Below are 16,169 nucleotides of genomic sequence, written 5' to 3' on the forward strand. Positions count from 1 at the left end.
ACTGAGTTGAATGCTGAAGTTGGTGTCTCTGCTCTCAGTATGACTTTATCCCCTTGGGTTTTTTTTTCAGTTGTATGATTAAAAAAGGACAAGACTTTCCCCATCAAACTTAAATTAACAAAAAGTATTACACCAGCTCTTCAAAAGATACGTCCATACTAATTCTTCCTTTGGTTCTATATGATGTTATTGTACAGAAGTCAGTGGAAAGCTTTTTACTCAGTTTGAGTTCATTTGAACTTATTGGTTACAACCGGATTATTTTAATAGCGATTGACATTTGGGATCCATAAATAAAGGCAAACAAGTGCTACAGCTGTACCCTGCAGATGTCCTGTCTTCAGACACTCTCATAAAAGCAGTAATCAGTGTCTGTGATTGTGTTCTTAACTTGCCTAATGATGCATGCCTTTTTTTACTTCCATGCTGTTTTGTGTTTTGTTAGTTCTCATGCAAATGAAATGGAGAATAAACAGTTCTGGAAGGTCTTCTATGAACATTTGCAGAGGGCTGCTGTCTATGCTGGTAAGTCACAGCTCCTAAATGTCATTAAGACCCTAACCCAGCTAAATGTAAATGTACGTGACCATGTTATGTGCCCCAAATTTACATATGATGGGGAAAATTCAGAACTAGAGTTGTGAATGCCAGTGTCATCTCCGGGACAGGAATGGAGGGGCTTGGGAGAGAATTCTGTCTCCTCCTTTTGTCCTAAACACCAAGAAGTAGACACAAGTGGCCTCTGCATTACAGGAGGGAGTTGCAGGTTGTGACAAGCTGTCTCTGCTTAAGGCTGGTGCTGCCCAGGCTGATCAGGGATAATGAGGAAACCTGGAGAAAAGGGGCAGATTATCTTCCTGCCCCACTTACCCTATGCCCCATAGGATCAGTGGGATTCCTGCAAACAATGTGCCTTCGGCATGCTCTTAAGGTTTATCTATGAAATCCATGAAATCTGTGATTTCATCATAGAGCCATGAGCACACAGCCATTCATTATTCAAGAGAACAGAGCTAAATTAAGCTGTTTCAGGGCTGTAAGGCATCCTAGAATAATTTCTAAACAACATGGGTCTTTCACATCGGTGTTAAATACGGTAGGCCAAATGGGTACTTGGTATCAAAAAGTATTGCTTTCATACTGGGGGGACTGATTCCCTGCTGCTGACAGTTATGGAACAACCCTAAGATATTTTCTTCATATAATCTCTTCTATAGAAATGGAGCTGCAAAATGAACTAGATGAAGAGGAAGAAAGCACTGCTGAAATGGAAAGGGAGAAGATACCAGAAGGAGAAGTGGGGACTGTGTTCCTGGAGCACCTGCAGATTAGGACAGACTGCAGTGAGCGGTTGGATCACACAAATTTCCGGTTTCTATTGTGGAAAGCACTGGAGAAGTTTCCAGACAGGGTGGAGCCTAGGTCAAGGGAGCTTTCCCCACTACTTTTGAGATTTATTAGGTAAGTGATGTTTTTTCAGTTGAAAGGACATACTGCTTTGAACTGATTCTCGTGTTGCCGACCTTTTGGACCATGGCTAGCCCTTTATAGAACTATTTCCTGACTCCATGGCTGATATGATGCCTGTTTCCAGCTAAGATAATCTTTCCCTTTTGATTGAAATGTGGATTATGTTAGAGATGTCACAGGGAAGCAGGCTGAAATTAATCTGGTGGTATGTTTCTGCTGCTCAGTCTCGCATTTGCTAACTTGCCAGTGTCACAGCCTCATTACTGCATTAAGGAATGATTTCAGTAGAAATCAAGTGTCTGTTTTCTAAAATAATAACACATTTTAATTTGGAGTCACAAAAGTGAGAGATGGGGAAAATACTGTTTTTATTAGAGCCTGATTCAATTCCTCGTGGAAAGCAGTAAAGGTTTGGGTTATGTCCGAATATATTAACTGTGTTTTTTTTCCTTGTGCTTTCTACATACTAATGATGATTTTCTTCTAGTGATGTGGCTTTTGCCATATAATAGATGAAGGCTGCCCAGTTGTACGGTGGGCTGTGTATGGTCTGCCAGAGCAGTTACCTGCCAAATAGTTCACTCCAAGCTATTCACTTTCCTGTCCCTAGCAGGAGAGGAGGGGCATGCCTGCATGCACGCATGCACATATTGGACAGTACTATGTATGTGATCTCATGGCAGGGGAAGGTTTCTGGTGTGTAGCTCTCTTCTGTGATTAGAAAACCTATGTTTTGCTTGCCTTGCTGGGAAAATTGAACTGCACTGTAGTAGGTTTTCCTCACTTACTCTCACACTGACACACTCAGTGTTTGCCTGTTCACTTGAGCAAACACAATCTGCCATGCCCTCCACATAGTGTCTTTACAGACTTCTCATAATTCAGTGGTCTGCTTCTCCCTTCCCCTCTCTGCCAGGTACCTCCGAGAGTCTCCTTTAGTGTATCTGGTCAGTACTTTTTATCTCTGCAACTCTCAGGGAGAGAAGGATGTGTTAAAATGTTTTCTTTTGGGAATCTTTAGACATCTAGTGTCTCAAGAGACAATGACATTAATAATCAGAATGTAGGGTTGTGGAGTTTCTAGTTGTTCTTGCTCTGAAAAATGCTGCTTAATTCTCTCTCTTTTTTTTTTTTTTTTCCTAACACAGAAATGAGTACTACCCAGCTGATTCATTAGTGGCTCCAACTCAGGATCTTAGAAAGAAAAATAGTGGTACAGTAGGAGTAAAAGAAATACCCAGTGAAGAAGTGAATGATGTTACTATGGTGGAGGAAGAGGAAAAGGAAGAGGAAAAGGAAGAGGAAAAGGAAGAAGGGGAACCAATCACTGTAGGGTTACCAAAAAAGAAAACAAGAAGAGCTGCTGCCAAGTAAGTATTTTTAGTTTTCCCTCCTCAGTGTTTTCAGGGAAAGGCAGATTCGGTGGCTCATATTGAGATAAAAGCCACATTTATGTATATTCCTTTTTCTTCTTTCCCTTGCACTTCATATTTGTCAGTGGAATTTTACAGGCACTTTAGGGTCCTGAACTCTGTCTGTGCAACACCAAGCATCCAAAGGCCCTGCCTGGATCTTTCAAGCTTTGTCATTATCCAATTACCTGCTCTATGATAGTCTGCAGTTTGGCATTACTTCAAGCAAAAATTACATGGCATTCTGAAGCCCTTTTGAAGTTCTTGAAGGCCACAGGATTATACCCACATTATCCTGACTTCTTTGTGTCTGCTGGTCTTTTAAGTCATGGATATTGCTGAGCACTTTGAAAAATCAGACTATTAATTTAGGTATTCTAATATTGGGATTCTGCCATTACCTACCTCTTAAATCTTGGTCCTGATCTTTTTGTTGTGGACAAAGATGGTTATGTTTTGATGCAGTCATTGGTGTTGTTTTGACTGAAGCTACATGCTTTTGTAATGTTGTTGCTGTGCAATATTGAATATATGGAGAAAGTGGCTCTTGGTATGAATTCTCTGTGACCTTTTTTTATCAGAGTCTCTTTACCCGGATGACATCTGTTAAAAGTCCATTACAGATACTTTGCCTAGATTTCTATTTTGCTTTTTTCTTTTTTTTCTTTTTGCAAAGGCTGGTCCTTATAATAACAGAAAACTTAAAAATGTCAGCTTACATGTTGGAACACAACAAATATTTTGGATGTAGCCTGTATTGTCATTTAATCCTGGGCATTTTTTAGGTGTTTCATTTTGTTCCTAGATTCTGGCTTGTATCTGTAAATTAGCAACAATTGGAATATGCTGACAGTCCAAGATTTTTGTTTCTTTATCTCTACCTCTTATCTCAAACTGTCCATGTATTTAAGTGGACACTTTAAGTCCTGGTAGCTGTGACGAAGGTGTAAAAGATTTACTGGAGATGTGTCAATGAGTTCTTCAGTGACCTCTCTCTGTGCTCGCCCTGGACGGTTCACGCAGACGTATCTGTGCTGCGGTGGGAGAGCTGCCGTGGGGCTTGGCCGAGGCCACCCCGAGCTCAGCATGGGGTCACCAGAAGGTGTCATTCTTGCCCTGGCTCTCGTACGACTTTCGGCTCAGCCGAACTGTGGAGAAGGGCAGCCTGGCTAGAAAACATAGCCTAAACTATGGAGGGAACAGCCAAATGGGGATGGCCTCTGCCAGCCCCATGGCACAGGTGGTAGAGGAGACTGTATGCCTGCCCTATCCCATTCCCTTCTTGCGCCCTGCGGGGAGCGGAGGTGGGACAGATCTAGGGTGGCCTGTTGATTCTTTTTCTTGTTAATCAACTTTATTAAAGTTCCCTGTGTGTGATGACAATTTAGGATTGTTTATTTTATCCATTAAAAAAATATATATTTTTGTTGTTTTTTTTACAGACAACTAATAGCCCACTTGAAAGTTTTCTCCAAATTTTCAAATCCCCGTGCATTGTATCTGGAGCAGAAGTTAAATGCGTTATACACCCAGGTGATGTTAATTAACCTTTTCTTACCTGAATGCAGTACCTGAGCCTGCAGACACCTGTCATCTTCTGGGCCCAGCCATATTATCTGGAAAAGGAGCTGTCCTTGAAAGTGCTTCCTAGCAGGCTTCAGCTGAAATGAGCCTCTTTAGCAAAGACCCGCTTGAGATGCCCTGGCTCAGTTTGCCAGGAGCAGCTTATGTGAACGGATCCAACAGCTGAGGGGTAGCTGCTTTGGCAAGGTAGAGATGAGTGGTTGTGGAGGGAGCCTCTTCCACTTGCACAGCAGGATTTGGAAGAGGATTTATGTCCAAAGTCTGGGGTTCATTTAGAGCCAAAGAGACTTGTGCTTGTCTTAGTGTTGTGTGTACAGAGAGCATGGTCACTGTGAACAGCTGATCATTTTGCATCAGCTGTTTTTCTGAAGTTGTTACAGTTCTGCAGCTTTCAGACTTTCCAATGGTGGCTTGAGGAAAATCTGGAAAATTCAGGGTCTTCATCCTGTCTAGCATTTGGGGAATGAAAGTGCAGTCATGGCCATGATTATGAAAACAACATACTTTTGCAGAAAGAGAGAGGAAGCATATTTCTCTCTTTTTCTTTCTCTGTTTTTCCTTTGTGTGTGTTTGTTTTAGTGGTTAATGATGCCAGTCCTTTGCCAGGCGTTACATAGTGTGTAAGTCACTACTAGTAGCAACAAAATGAGAACTGAAGATGAACAGACATCAAGTGAAAAGGCAGAGAACAAGGATTAAAGAGCAGAGCCTAGATAATGCCCCCAAATCTCTTTTAATTTTAAATAAGGGAGGCAGGAAAACAAATCTAAGAAGAAATGGGATGGGAGGAATCACAGTCTGTAACAAAGTCATAAGAAAAATAGAATTTCTTCTTGAAGAATATTTGGTTTGGTAAGATCGCTTTTTGAGGTATTTCCCTGGAGGAATTGTCAAAAATATGACTCTTAAGAGGATACAGGGAGACATTCTAAGTATTTATCCTTAAAACTGTATTTTATTGATTTTTATTGTATTCTATTGCTTCCTAATTTGTGGATTTGCTCAGGTCACTGGGTTTTGCTCTAATTGTTCCCAGTTTGTGTTCTCTGAGGCGATGGTAGCTGTAGAACTATATGAAATGGTATGAACTTGTTAGTTCCCTGGGGTTCATCTGGTGTTTGCTGTGAGAGTTGGAGGGTCCAGCATCCCCCAGATTTGAGAACCTCTGATTGGCATCCACTCTGTTTAAATCAATCTCAGAGTTTTCCTTAGGAAAACAGCTAGTCCATGTGTTTGATTGCTTGTATTCTTAGTAAAATATTGAACAGTTGTGTACAGGTCAAAACTGTGTGAAGAAAGGCCCAACATAAAAAAAAAAAAAAAAAAGAAAAAAAAAGAAAAAAAAAGAAAAGAGATTACTTATTGTTTGCCAGTTTTGTGTTTTATCATATTTATTGGTATGGCTGGTGCATCCATCCAATGTAGGGATGACATGGCAAAGTGGCATTTGAAGATTCTACCTTTTGCTGGTTGGTAGGAAATGGAAGAACTGAGAAGGATACAGCTTGGGGAAATGATATGTTTTTTTCTAATGCCCAGGATATCAGGGGGCATTTTCTAGGGAGGGCTAACCCCAGTGGGACTTAGCTTATCAGGTGTAATGAGTATTTCCTGTTTGTCAAAAGAAGGTAAGGTGTGTCTTGTGATGGTTTGGGTAGCCTGCTTTTTAATCCAGCCTTACCAAATGTGCAATTGGTAACTTGTTTTGGAGGTTGGAAACTCAAGCTGATGGCAGTCCAAAAGGAAATTCTGAAAAAACAGATGCAACTATCTTACTGGAGATAGGGGAAAAGATTAATATATATGAACTGCCAGCAACTTTGTCTGCTCCTTGTGAATGACCATTGTCTAGTCACATCTTGGCTTTATGCTGGGAATAGGTGTGTTCTGTTTCCAGTTTGATAAGCTAGTCCAAAATGTGCTCGAGTTTGGAGCCTTTGGGTTGTTTGACTATTTTCTGTAAGCACTGTCTTCTAGCTAGGCCCTCATTTTCTTTCTGTTGTCATCTCCAGTTACTCTCCCACCAAGACCAGAACGTGCAAAGAATTGCCCTTGACTGCATTATGACGTACAAACATCCTCATTTACTGCCATACAGGTAAGACCTTTTACACTATTTTAGTGTCAATGAATCGGTGGGCTCTCATACGAAAAGCTTGTTGAGGATCAGCCACCTCTGAGAAAGAGCCACGCCTATACTTATTGAACAAATATGTATAAATTCTAATTTTATTATGCTTCATCTTTCCAATCTAAAACAGGAAATATGATACTCAGATTGGTCAGTGTCCCTTCTTTGTTTACAAGAAAACAGCGATATTTTCATTCTGTCCCAGAATACTGTGTGCTTAGTTGTCGCATCATTTTCAAACAGGACTTTTTTTCTTTTTTTCTTTGATAAAAGCATGAAGATATGGTACTTTAATAAATTGTGTATAGTAGGTATATTGATAGGTAGGTACGTAGATAGATAGGTAGGTAGAAGTGTGTGTGTGTGTGTCTCTGTTTATTTTCACAATGCCTTCCTCCCACCCCCCTAAAAAAACCCTCTCCATTTATTACTTTCAGGGACAACTTGCAAAGGCTACTGGAGGACAAGACTTTTAAAGAAGAAATAGTCCATTTCAGCATTTCTGAGGAGAACACAGTAGTAAAAATGGAGCATCGACCGGCTCTCATCCCTGTTCTTATGAGGTGTGTCATGAATTGCTGGTTAAATGTTGCATATCAAACTGCCATAAGCAGCGATGCTGCTGCTTCTTATTTTAAATAATCAAGATGAGCCTATGGTTCATGATATAGTTTGGCCTCTTAGCGTGTGATGTTCTGTGTGGTTTTCATGTTAGCACCTTTATGTAATGTGCTACGCGAATCGTATTTTCTTTAAAAACTGCTTTTTTGTAAATACTGTTTTTCTTAAGGCTTACACAGATCTGAGACATTTCAGTTCATAAAGTACTGTCATCCGTTTTAATTAAGATACAGTAATGCAAGTTATCATACAGATTGCTTCTTCAGCAGAACTGCCCTCAGGCTAGCCTGGAGGTACTCTAAATTTACACCTGAAGTCTCCAACAAAGTTTCTGTAGTGGGAGCAGAAGCTGGTCTTTCATTGCAATGTTTCTGGGCACTGTGTAGTAATTCCGAGGAGACCATGAGAGGGGGATTTCCGCTCAGGTCATTCTCACTAGGCAAAGTTTATAAACCAATTCAAGTTTCTCCTGAAGAGTAGGAAGCTAGGAAGCAGATGGCTTGCTAAAAGCTAATACAACCATTTTTTGGCTCTTGAAGAATTCTCTATGGCAGGATGAGAAATAAAACGGGAAGCAAAACGCAGGGCAAGTCTTCTGCGGGCACTCGCATGTCGATCGTTCTGCGATTTCTTGCTGGCTCCCTGCCAGAAGAGATACGGATGTTCCTGGATCTGCTCTTTGAAGCTGTGAAGCAATTCAGTAATGGTAGGTACATGGGGATATGGTACTTCCTGACCTGTGGGAATGTGGGAGCATAAATACAGTTACTACTGTTATATACTTCAATTTGACTGTAACAGTGCCTTGGAGTGAGGAAAGGATGAAAGTAAACTTCTGAGAAGGACTGGGATTCCCCCAAGCTTTTCCTTGCTTGAGGGCATACAAAGCACGATTACTCTGTTTTACAGGTCTTGAGGTCAGAAAGGCTGAATAACCTGCCACAGCCACGCAAGTAAGATGTAACAGGCCGGGGAATGAGCTCCAATTGCTGACATTGTAGGCTAGCCCCTAGCCTGGCCCAGCTGCCAAAGGCTTTGAGCTGTCTTCCTCATCTGACATGCTGCTGAGCACAAGGCTGCCAGTATATGATGAGAATAAACAGAGGTTGTAAAGTGCTGCGATACTGCAGTAGTGGGTGTCATTTGAGTATCACAGACAGGTGGAGACTTGGAGCTGTCTTTTATTTAAGAAGCTGAATGCGAGGAACTGTGATTTTAGGCCCAGATTTTACTATTTTTCATTGAACGTTATTTTCAGTACTGACTGTCCTCATGGTGCTTCTCTAGATAAGTGACTGTCCCTTTGCCTGTCCACAGGGCCTTGCCAGACTGCAGTGCTCCAGAGTATGGCAGAGATGGATTTAGCTAAAGTCCTGCCACTTGGTCGTCAGCACAGCCTCTTCAATGGCCTTGAAGTTGTATTGAAAAACATGGGACATTTGATCAGTCAGTACTTGCCTGAAATTTTACAGATTCTGCTCTGTATGACAGGTGTGATATCCTGCATCCTCCAAAAAAGAGAGAAGGTACAATTTATGATACATGTATGTGTGTATATGTACATACAAATATGTTAATTCCTTTCCCTCCTCCTCCCCCTGTCTTGCATACACACACACAGCTTCGTTGATTCAAATAAAGGTAAGTTTAATGCCAGCACGGAGTACAGCTTAATCAAAATGGAGGCTAATGGTATTGGTCTGAAAGTTCAGTCAGAGTGAATGTGTTTAGAAAGAACTGCTTTGGACTGAGTTACTGTTTGATTTGTTGAAGAGGGAGTTGGAGGTGACCTCTGTGTATAGCTTCCTGTCTGCTCTGGAAAAGAGCTTTGCTTTTGTTTGGAGCGGTGGTTATGAGGGGAAGGTAGATGGTTTGTCTTAAGGGCTTAGCATGATCTTATGACTGGAAGTTGAAGTTGACTTTAAAGATGTAGTTTTCTTGGTTGCAAGGATAATAAAACATTGGAGCAGGGAAAGGAGAGGATCTCTAGTTCTTCCTGTGAAAACTTTAAAGTAAAGCTTGTCTTCTAGGTGCTTCACTGCAGTGCTGGGCCCCAGGAGAGCTCAGTGTTGTGGATGATCACAGTTGTCCCTATCATCTCCTTCTGTCCTGGGACTCAGGGAGCATGTGCCTACCAGCCACCCTCTCAGCGCTCTAGGAGCATGTTCAGCTCTGCATCGGAACAGTCCTGCTTATCGATTGTCACAGTGCAGGGCACTGGGAGTGTTTCTTCTCTTCTGTGCTAGGGCTGTATGTGCAGGACGGGTCAAGTGGGGAAAATGTTCTGTTAAAGACTGACTGTCACTAAAGATGGGCCACGTCGGGTTATTGCTGCAGTATGCCCAGGAGAGCGGTGCAGAGACCCCGGGGCTCACCCCCACACCAGGAAGCGCTTTCCTGTGCTAGCTGGATGCAGATGCAGGGCTAACTGTCCTGTATGTGGGATATGACTGTTCTGCCTCAGAGTTGTCTGCTAGTTCTTTCTTTCTTGTAGCCACTGCACAGCACCTTATGGAGGCCCAACTAACTCAGGGAATCTGTTGCCTGTCACTTGGAAGCTATGCATTGAGCCAGGCCTTCCTGTCTTTCTGAAAGTAGTGCCTTTTCCAGGCTTCAAACCAAACAGGAAAAGGAGAGCTTGAGTCAGGTCTGAACAGAGCCTGGTCATGTGAGAGACCATGTGAGAGAGAGGTCTCACCTGGTCAGGTGAGAGACAAGCAAACTGCACAGTTATCGTCACTGCTATGTTGAAGGGAATGATGTGACGATAGACTGAACAAGTGATGTTCGGTAATGAATGTTTTGTCATCATGCACGTGGGTTCTTGACAGGACCTGTCTGTTAGCATTTGAGGTTGCAGCTTGTCTTTAAAACAATCCATCGAACAAAGCAAAATCCTACAGTCAGGCAGCGTCCAAGCTCCCATGGTTGCCTGCAGGCTGCACAAAACCTTGTAACCGTCTTTGTTAGGATGGGGATGGGCAATTCTTAGGACAGCAGCATCCCATGGTCTGACTTAATCGATGGATTGCATGTGCCTGCATGTTTTAAACTTAGGAAGAGGGATTTTAAGAGCTGCTTTATTCGTTGCTGGGACAGTCACTTTTTGTGTGGGTAACTGCAGTAATCCTGTCGTCATTGTGTAACTTGTGGAGTGACAATCTGTCATTTGTCTGAACTTAATTTAACACTCCATTAGCCCATGAGATGTTAAAAGCTCAAGGAAGAGTGTGAGAAATATGTTTATCTTGGCTAATTATTACAAGACGTTCCTGGGGTTTGAGAGTAATTTATTGCAGGCTAGTACTGCCTGGAAAGTTAAATGTCTACTTTAACACTTCTGAGGTAAGTTATTCTTTTACTGTATCCTACTGATCATGTTCAATATTGAGTTTGTCTGTCCTCTCAAAGAATTGATTTTAGAGGAATGCTCTTATGACAACTGAACGGTGGAAGACCCAGAATTATTTTGCCTGGGGGTCACCATTAACAACAGCTGCTCAGTCTGTGTTTCCTGCATGAATGTAAGGACCAGATGTTTGGCCTTTCAAGCAGCTCATTTGCTGCATGGAAGCTGCTTGCATGCCACTAGTACACCTCACACAGCTTGGAAGCTCCTGGGCAAGAGCATATTTGGTTCCTTTTTTACCTTCTCCTCTTTGTCTTTTTACATATGATTTTGGATGCAAAGGCAGTATGGCAGTATATTGCATGGTCGAGAGTGTTTTCTTCAGAAATCCATAGGTACATTGAGTACAAAAATCCCACGCCGTTTAGTGAGGCTTTGACACCAAAGCTGTTTTACAACATAAGAGTTAGTGCCTGTTTATTCCGTGTGTTGGATCATGATATTTAATAGAAACCCTGAGACATAGCTTCAGTCTTGGACAATGGTCCTTTTTTGCTCTGACATGGCTCTGTTGTTTCTGAGGCTGGAGTCAGCGCCTCTGCACTGTGCTGTGTAGCTGTCCTTGGAGCTAGCTTATGTATTTGTGCTGTGAGCTGCATTGCACAGTATGGAAATAATTTAGGTTATTCAATTCATAATAGGCTGTCTTCTGGGAGAAGAGTGGGAATGCAGCAGTGCATAAGTAACTTCATGATTAGCTATGTGACTGTTCTGCTCTTACTTAAATGTTGTCCCCAAGGAAGGCTATGGAATGTAATCGCTTAATGGGTACAGGTAGCATCCTCCTTTAAGCAAATGCTAGACTCCCCCTGCGCGGTGGGAAGAGGTGTTTCACATTCTTGCCTTCTCTTCCTCCCCTTTCTCTTTGTCTGTTGAATTCTTTTCTTCCTAATAGGTTTCAACATGCAAAGTACAACTTCACTTTAGAGAGTTGATTGGGGTCCTTTTCTGAGTAAGACAAAATTATCTGAATGCCAGGGCTGGAAGTGTAACTGGCTTGCAGCTTTTCTGCACTTCGTCCAAAGGGCAGGTGCTACTTCAGGCTAGTCAGCATGGACTTTCATGAGCTGAAGGAGTCCTGTGTAATTGACTCAGTGCAGGAACAGGCATGCCTTAGAAACATTTGGGTCAGCTGTGAGAACTGCTGTGGACAAATTTCAGGAGAAAATAGAAAAATGTTGTGCTGTTTCAAGCAGAGATCGTATCTGTGGCCAGTGAAATACTGTATGTATTTCAGAGCATGTGGCTAGTAGTATTGTTTTGTAAAGGTCTTACCATTTTTTTTGTTTGTTTGTTTACAGGTCCAACCTAGGTTGATTAATCCACTGAAGAATTTGAGACGTCTTGGGCTCAAGCTTGTGGTTGACTTTTTTTCTGATTATGAGACCTACAGCTTCAGTGTGGAAGAGATCAATGCAGTTTTCCATGCAGTGGTATGGCCTCAGGTAATGCATTTCTTCTTGTTCCAAGCTAGCTTGTATGTAACGCGTACCATGGAGAAATCTCCAGCTCTCATTTGTTGGCATGCTGATGTGTGCGTAGAAGGCCAGTTTCTTGGCTCATGTCTGATTAATTCTGGTATAATCAAGTCACAGGCTAAAGTACAGATGAGTTCATCTGAAAAAAATGGATGTCATGTCTCTGTTCTTTCACCACAGAAGGAGACTTTTTCCCTGAATGCTTCAGAGAAACAAGATAGTGCTAGTCACTTCTAGGTGCACTTTGCTGCTTTTTTATCTGTAAGTTATTAATAGGGCCTGTCATGGGGGGTTGCAGAAACCCCTCAAATGCAGGTGGGTTTTCCTACTGCTGCAGTTCAGTGGGCTGTGCACTTTCAGACTTTGTTACCTGCTGGGAGTACCATGTAAGCACAGTGAGAAAGCACAGGGTTGTGGCCTTCATCAGAGAAATTCAGATCACCCCTGAAATTGTGAAGAAGCATTGTTGTGAGAGGTGGGGAGAATGCGCGGTATTGAAAATGAGATTGCAGTGGCTGTGTCAGTGCAGTGCACTCTGAGCATGGCAGGGCATGCCTGTGCCCGCCGCTGTGTTGTCTCTGCTGTCAGCAGTTGACTAAGGGTAGCTGGGCAGCGGTGGGCTAACTCTGGCAGAGCTCTGCTTTTGAGGCTTTTGAGGTATCCAAATGGCCAAGAGCCTTGCAGCAGAAAAAACTGTAAATAACGTCAAAGAGCTCCAGGAATAACTGCTCTGTTTTGTGGTGTGTGAAACCCCAGCTCTGCATCTCTAGACATTGTGTTTGTTTATTCCTACCCTGTTTCTTGGCTCTACCAATAAGAGTATGTGACGTGTAGCTGAACAGCAGATAAAACAGTTTCAGGCAGTGCGTAATGGCTCTGTATTTCACTAGGCTGAACAGCAGGGACTTTTATGTTCCTGGTTTGTCCTTGGAGTCCTTTATTACCTTCCACTGTCCCAGTGTTTGGAGACCACAGTGCCACATGCACAAAGCAGTGAAAATGTGCTTCAAAAAAAAGCAATTCAGTGGTTAGGGCTTTGGGTCAGCAAAGCACTTAATGCTTTTGGAGAGCATTGTGTTTGGAAATGCTGAGTAAATCTGCTCAGGATATAGAATTGTTGTTAAATAGTTATAATTCTTGTTTTTCTGATATATGTCAGGAAGACATCACTGTGTTTCTGTGTTTCTGTTTGGATTGTAGTATGATCCAGAAGCTCCCTCTAGAGGAAATTTCTGCCAGTGAACTCCACAGAGAGTGTTTTTGGCAGAAGAATCATTTGACTTGTGTGACAGTGGGGTTTTGCTTTTGTTTGTTAAATTTTAAGGCTGTAGATCTGAGATTTGTAAAAACTTGTAGAGAGGCTGAATTGAAGCCTTCTGTACTTGGAACTGGAGTTTCCTGCTGTTCCTGCCCCAAGAGGTTGCTGCAGAGACTCCATATTAATAGCCTGCATAGGAGATTCCTGCGGGAGTAGATCAGCAATTTACTCTTCCCTGTGCATCATTCAGAAAAGCTCTGATTTATGCAGAGCAATGACGTTCCCAGCCTTTGGGACAGGAAGAAAGCTTTCTAAGACTCTGGCTGTGGTGGTCATTCCTCAGACCTGCCTACATTCGGGTCTTGAGCCCAGACTGAGCTAGTGCATTTGTGCCTGTGTCTTGGCTTGTCAAGGAGCAGCAGCTGCAGTGCGTTGCTGTGGCTGGGGAGCTCCTTGGTAGGGCTGTTTTAGATGAAGAGCCTGGTTAGGAGATCCCACTCCCCAAGCAGGGAGGGTGCTCCTGTGGCCATGAAGCCATGGGGACGCATGGTAAATGCTGGGATGGCAGGTGCTGCAGCCGGGGCGCGGGAAGCCTGGGACGATGAGTAGTGCATGTTGTGCCCGCGATCTCGCAAGTCTGTTGGGGGGAGGTTGCTAGGTCTCTGCAGCAGATGTGAGGATCTGTGGGGAATCACTTTGGGGTGGGGAGAAAAATAGTAGCTGGGGTCGTGTATAAATATGGAGTAAGATAATCTAACAGTGATACCAGAAATATTGAGGGAGCTGTGAAGCCTGTAATGAAATTACATTTTTAAAAAGGTAAACTATAGTTTGTAGTGGGGTCTTTCTTAGAGTTGATATTTTTAGGTGGCTTTATCTACTTGTGCTGCACTGGTGTCTGATTTTTCTTTCTTTTAGGTCTGCAGGTTGGCTTCAGAGAGTCAATATTCTCCTACTTTTCTGCTCAAACTCATTCACACCTGGAGTAAGAATCCCAGGTAAACATTCTCCTCGCAAAAAAGCAAGAGTACTTCTCTGGGTACATAAAATTCAGAGGGGAAAAAAAGGCATACCACTGCAACAAATTATGGACAATTGTGTCAAAACCCCTCTCCCCCTCCCCCTCTTTTTTTTTTAATTTGGCAATTACTCTTCTAATAACAGTCCAGATGCAGTTGTGAAACTTTCCAATTTATGCCAATTATTCTCTTTTTAGTGGGTTGCTTTTCCTGTGTATGAACTATGAAACAGATACGTAGTCGAAACCCAGCTCAGGGGTGAGAGGGAGAACCGACTTCTTTAAAGATGTTTGCGTCTTAGCCGATCACTTTTAAATAAAATCCTGGGGGGTTCAGAGTTCACGTTTTTTTGATTCCTGTTCTTTCCTTTTTATGAAAGAATGTGGGCAGGTTTAGCTCAGATTCTGTGACAGATTCTGAGACTGAAATTCATAAGAGAACTTTTTTGGAGAGAACTGGGAGAAGTTCTGACTCGCTGTCTGGAGTGGTTATTAACTCCAACTCACTGCTTCTCCATTGCCAGAGTACCAACTGTTTTATGACATGTCACTGGTAGGGATAAAGAACTTATACACAAACTTATGTACAAAAATGGTTTTGGATCATTAGGATCCTAATCTCTCTAACAGGAGACTTGGACAACAAGGGAGAAGGGTTTAGGTCCAGATGATGCTATCTTGAAGCATAAGAAGGGACTAGATGACGTCTCAACCTGCCTTCAGCCTGCTTTTCATGACACTGTGGTTCTGTAATTTTGCTTTTTTTTTTTTTCTTCTGTCTGGAGTAGAAGACAGTCATTGTCATTTTATGTGACTTTTTGCACAAAAAAATTATAAAGCTTGTAACTTAAATCTGCATTTTCAGCCTATCTTTTTTTTATAATCTTTCTCTCAGATATTTCCCCTTGCTGGCCAAGCAGAAGCCAGATCACCCAGACTGTGATATATTGTCAAATGTTTTTGCTGTGCTCTCAGCCAAGAATCTGTCTGAGGCTACATCCAATCTTGTGATGGACATAGCTGATAACCTTCTCAACAGCCCAGATTTTGAATCCACAGAGCAGGTTTCCAGTTTGACTGTAACTGACTGTGTTGTTGTGGACACTGGCGACACGACAGAAGGTACGCTCGAGTAAGCGTCTTGAGAGGTCCATTGGGTGCTTTGAATGGAGGCATTAGGTTCTGATGGGGTTGTCTTTGCTTTGAGTGAGACTACTGGGGAAGGAGATGCGGAAAAAATCACTGTACAAAATTGTGTTGGCATGCTCATGAACTGTAAAGTCGTGCTTCTTTCATGACAGGTGAGATCCACATTGGAGTGTCAGAATCCTGAGCATGGAGTAATTCCTTGTGAAGAGGGAAAATGTTTGTAGTGTTGGCCTATTACAGCATCTGTAAACTTGTGACTGATATGATAACTTAAAGAACTGGTTCATGATTTGGGACTGAGCCTAACATCAAGTTTTGTAAAGGCCCATGCCCTGTTTTTATCAAAACCAAATGCACGTGGTCATGTATCACTTTGACTTTACTCTGTGCTCCCTGAGAGTTGATTTCCTGCAACTGTGTAGTGTGCTATGCTAAGCCATCTTTCACCTGTAACACTCGAAGGCAATGGAAAGGAGAGCACTTATCACTGTGCTCCTGATTTGCACAGGAGGTCAGTGGTAGCATAAAGAAAACCACATCTACAAATGCTCGGGCCATTTTAGGAGACAGTTACTACCTTAAAAGAACCTGCTTCCACTTACTGGGGCTGTAACTGAAATACGTGAGGAGAGTTTTTAT

General features: G+C 42.5%; 1 protein-coding gene across 1 annotated transcript in view; it reads left to right on the forward strand.

Annotated features, from left to right (window-relative positions):
* Positions 1-16,169, forward strand: part of UTP20 (UTP20 small subunit processome component) — a 66,007-nt gene that overhangs the window by 19,509 nt on the left and 30,329 nt on the right. The window contains exons 20-30 of the mRNA XM_026109508.2: positions 446-525; positions 1,218-1,461; positions 2,619-2,840; positions 4,325-4,415; positions 6,479-6,564; positions 7,035-7,160; positions 7,758-7,924; positions 8,536-8,744; positions 11,929-12,072; positions 14,282-14,361; positions 15,277-15,503. Of these exons, the coding sequence (XP_025965293.2) occupies positions 446-525; positions 1,218-1,461; positions 2,619-2,840; positions 4,325-4,415; positions 6,479-6,564; positions 7,035-7,160; positions 7,758-7,924; positions 8,536-8,744; positions 11,929-12,072; positions 14,282-14,361; positions 15,277-15,503 (1,676 nt within the window). The remainder of the gene's footprint in view (positions 1-445; positions 526-1,217; positions 1,462-2,618; positions 2,841-4,324; positions 4,416-6,478; positions 6,565-7,034; positions 7,161-7,757; positions 7,925-8,535; positions 8,745-11,928; positions 12,073-14,281; positions 14,362-15,276; positions 15,504-16,169) is intronic.

This window comes from Dromaius novaehollandiae, chromosome 1 (genome assembly GCF_036370855.1).
Source record: "Dromaius novaehollandiae isolate bDroNov1 chromosome 1, bDroNov1.hap1, whole genome shotgun sequence".
NCBI classification, from domain to species: Eukaryota; Metazoa; Chordata; class Aves; order Casuariiformes; family Dromaiidae; genus Dromaius; species Dromaius novaehollandiae.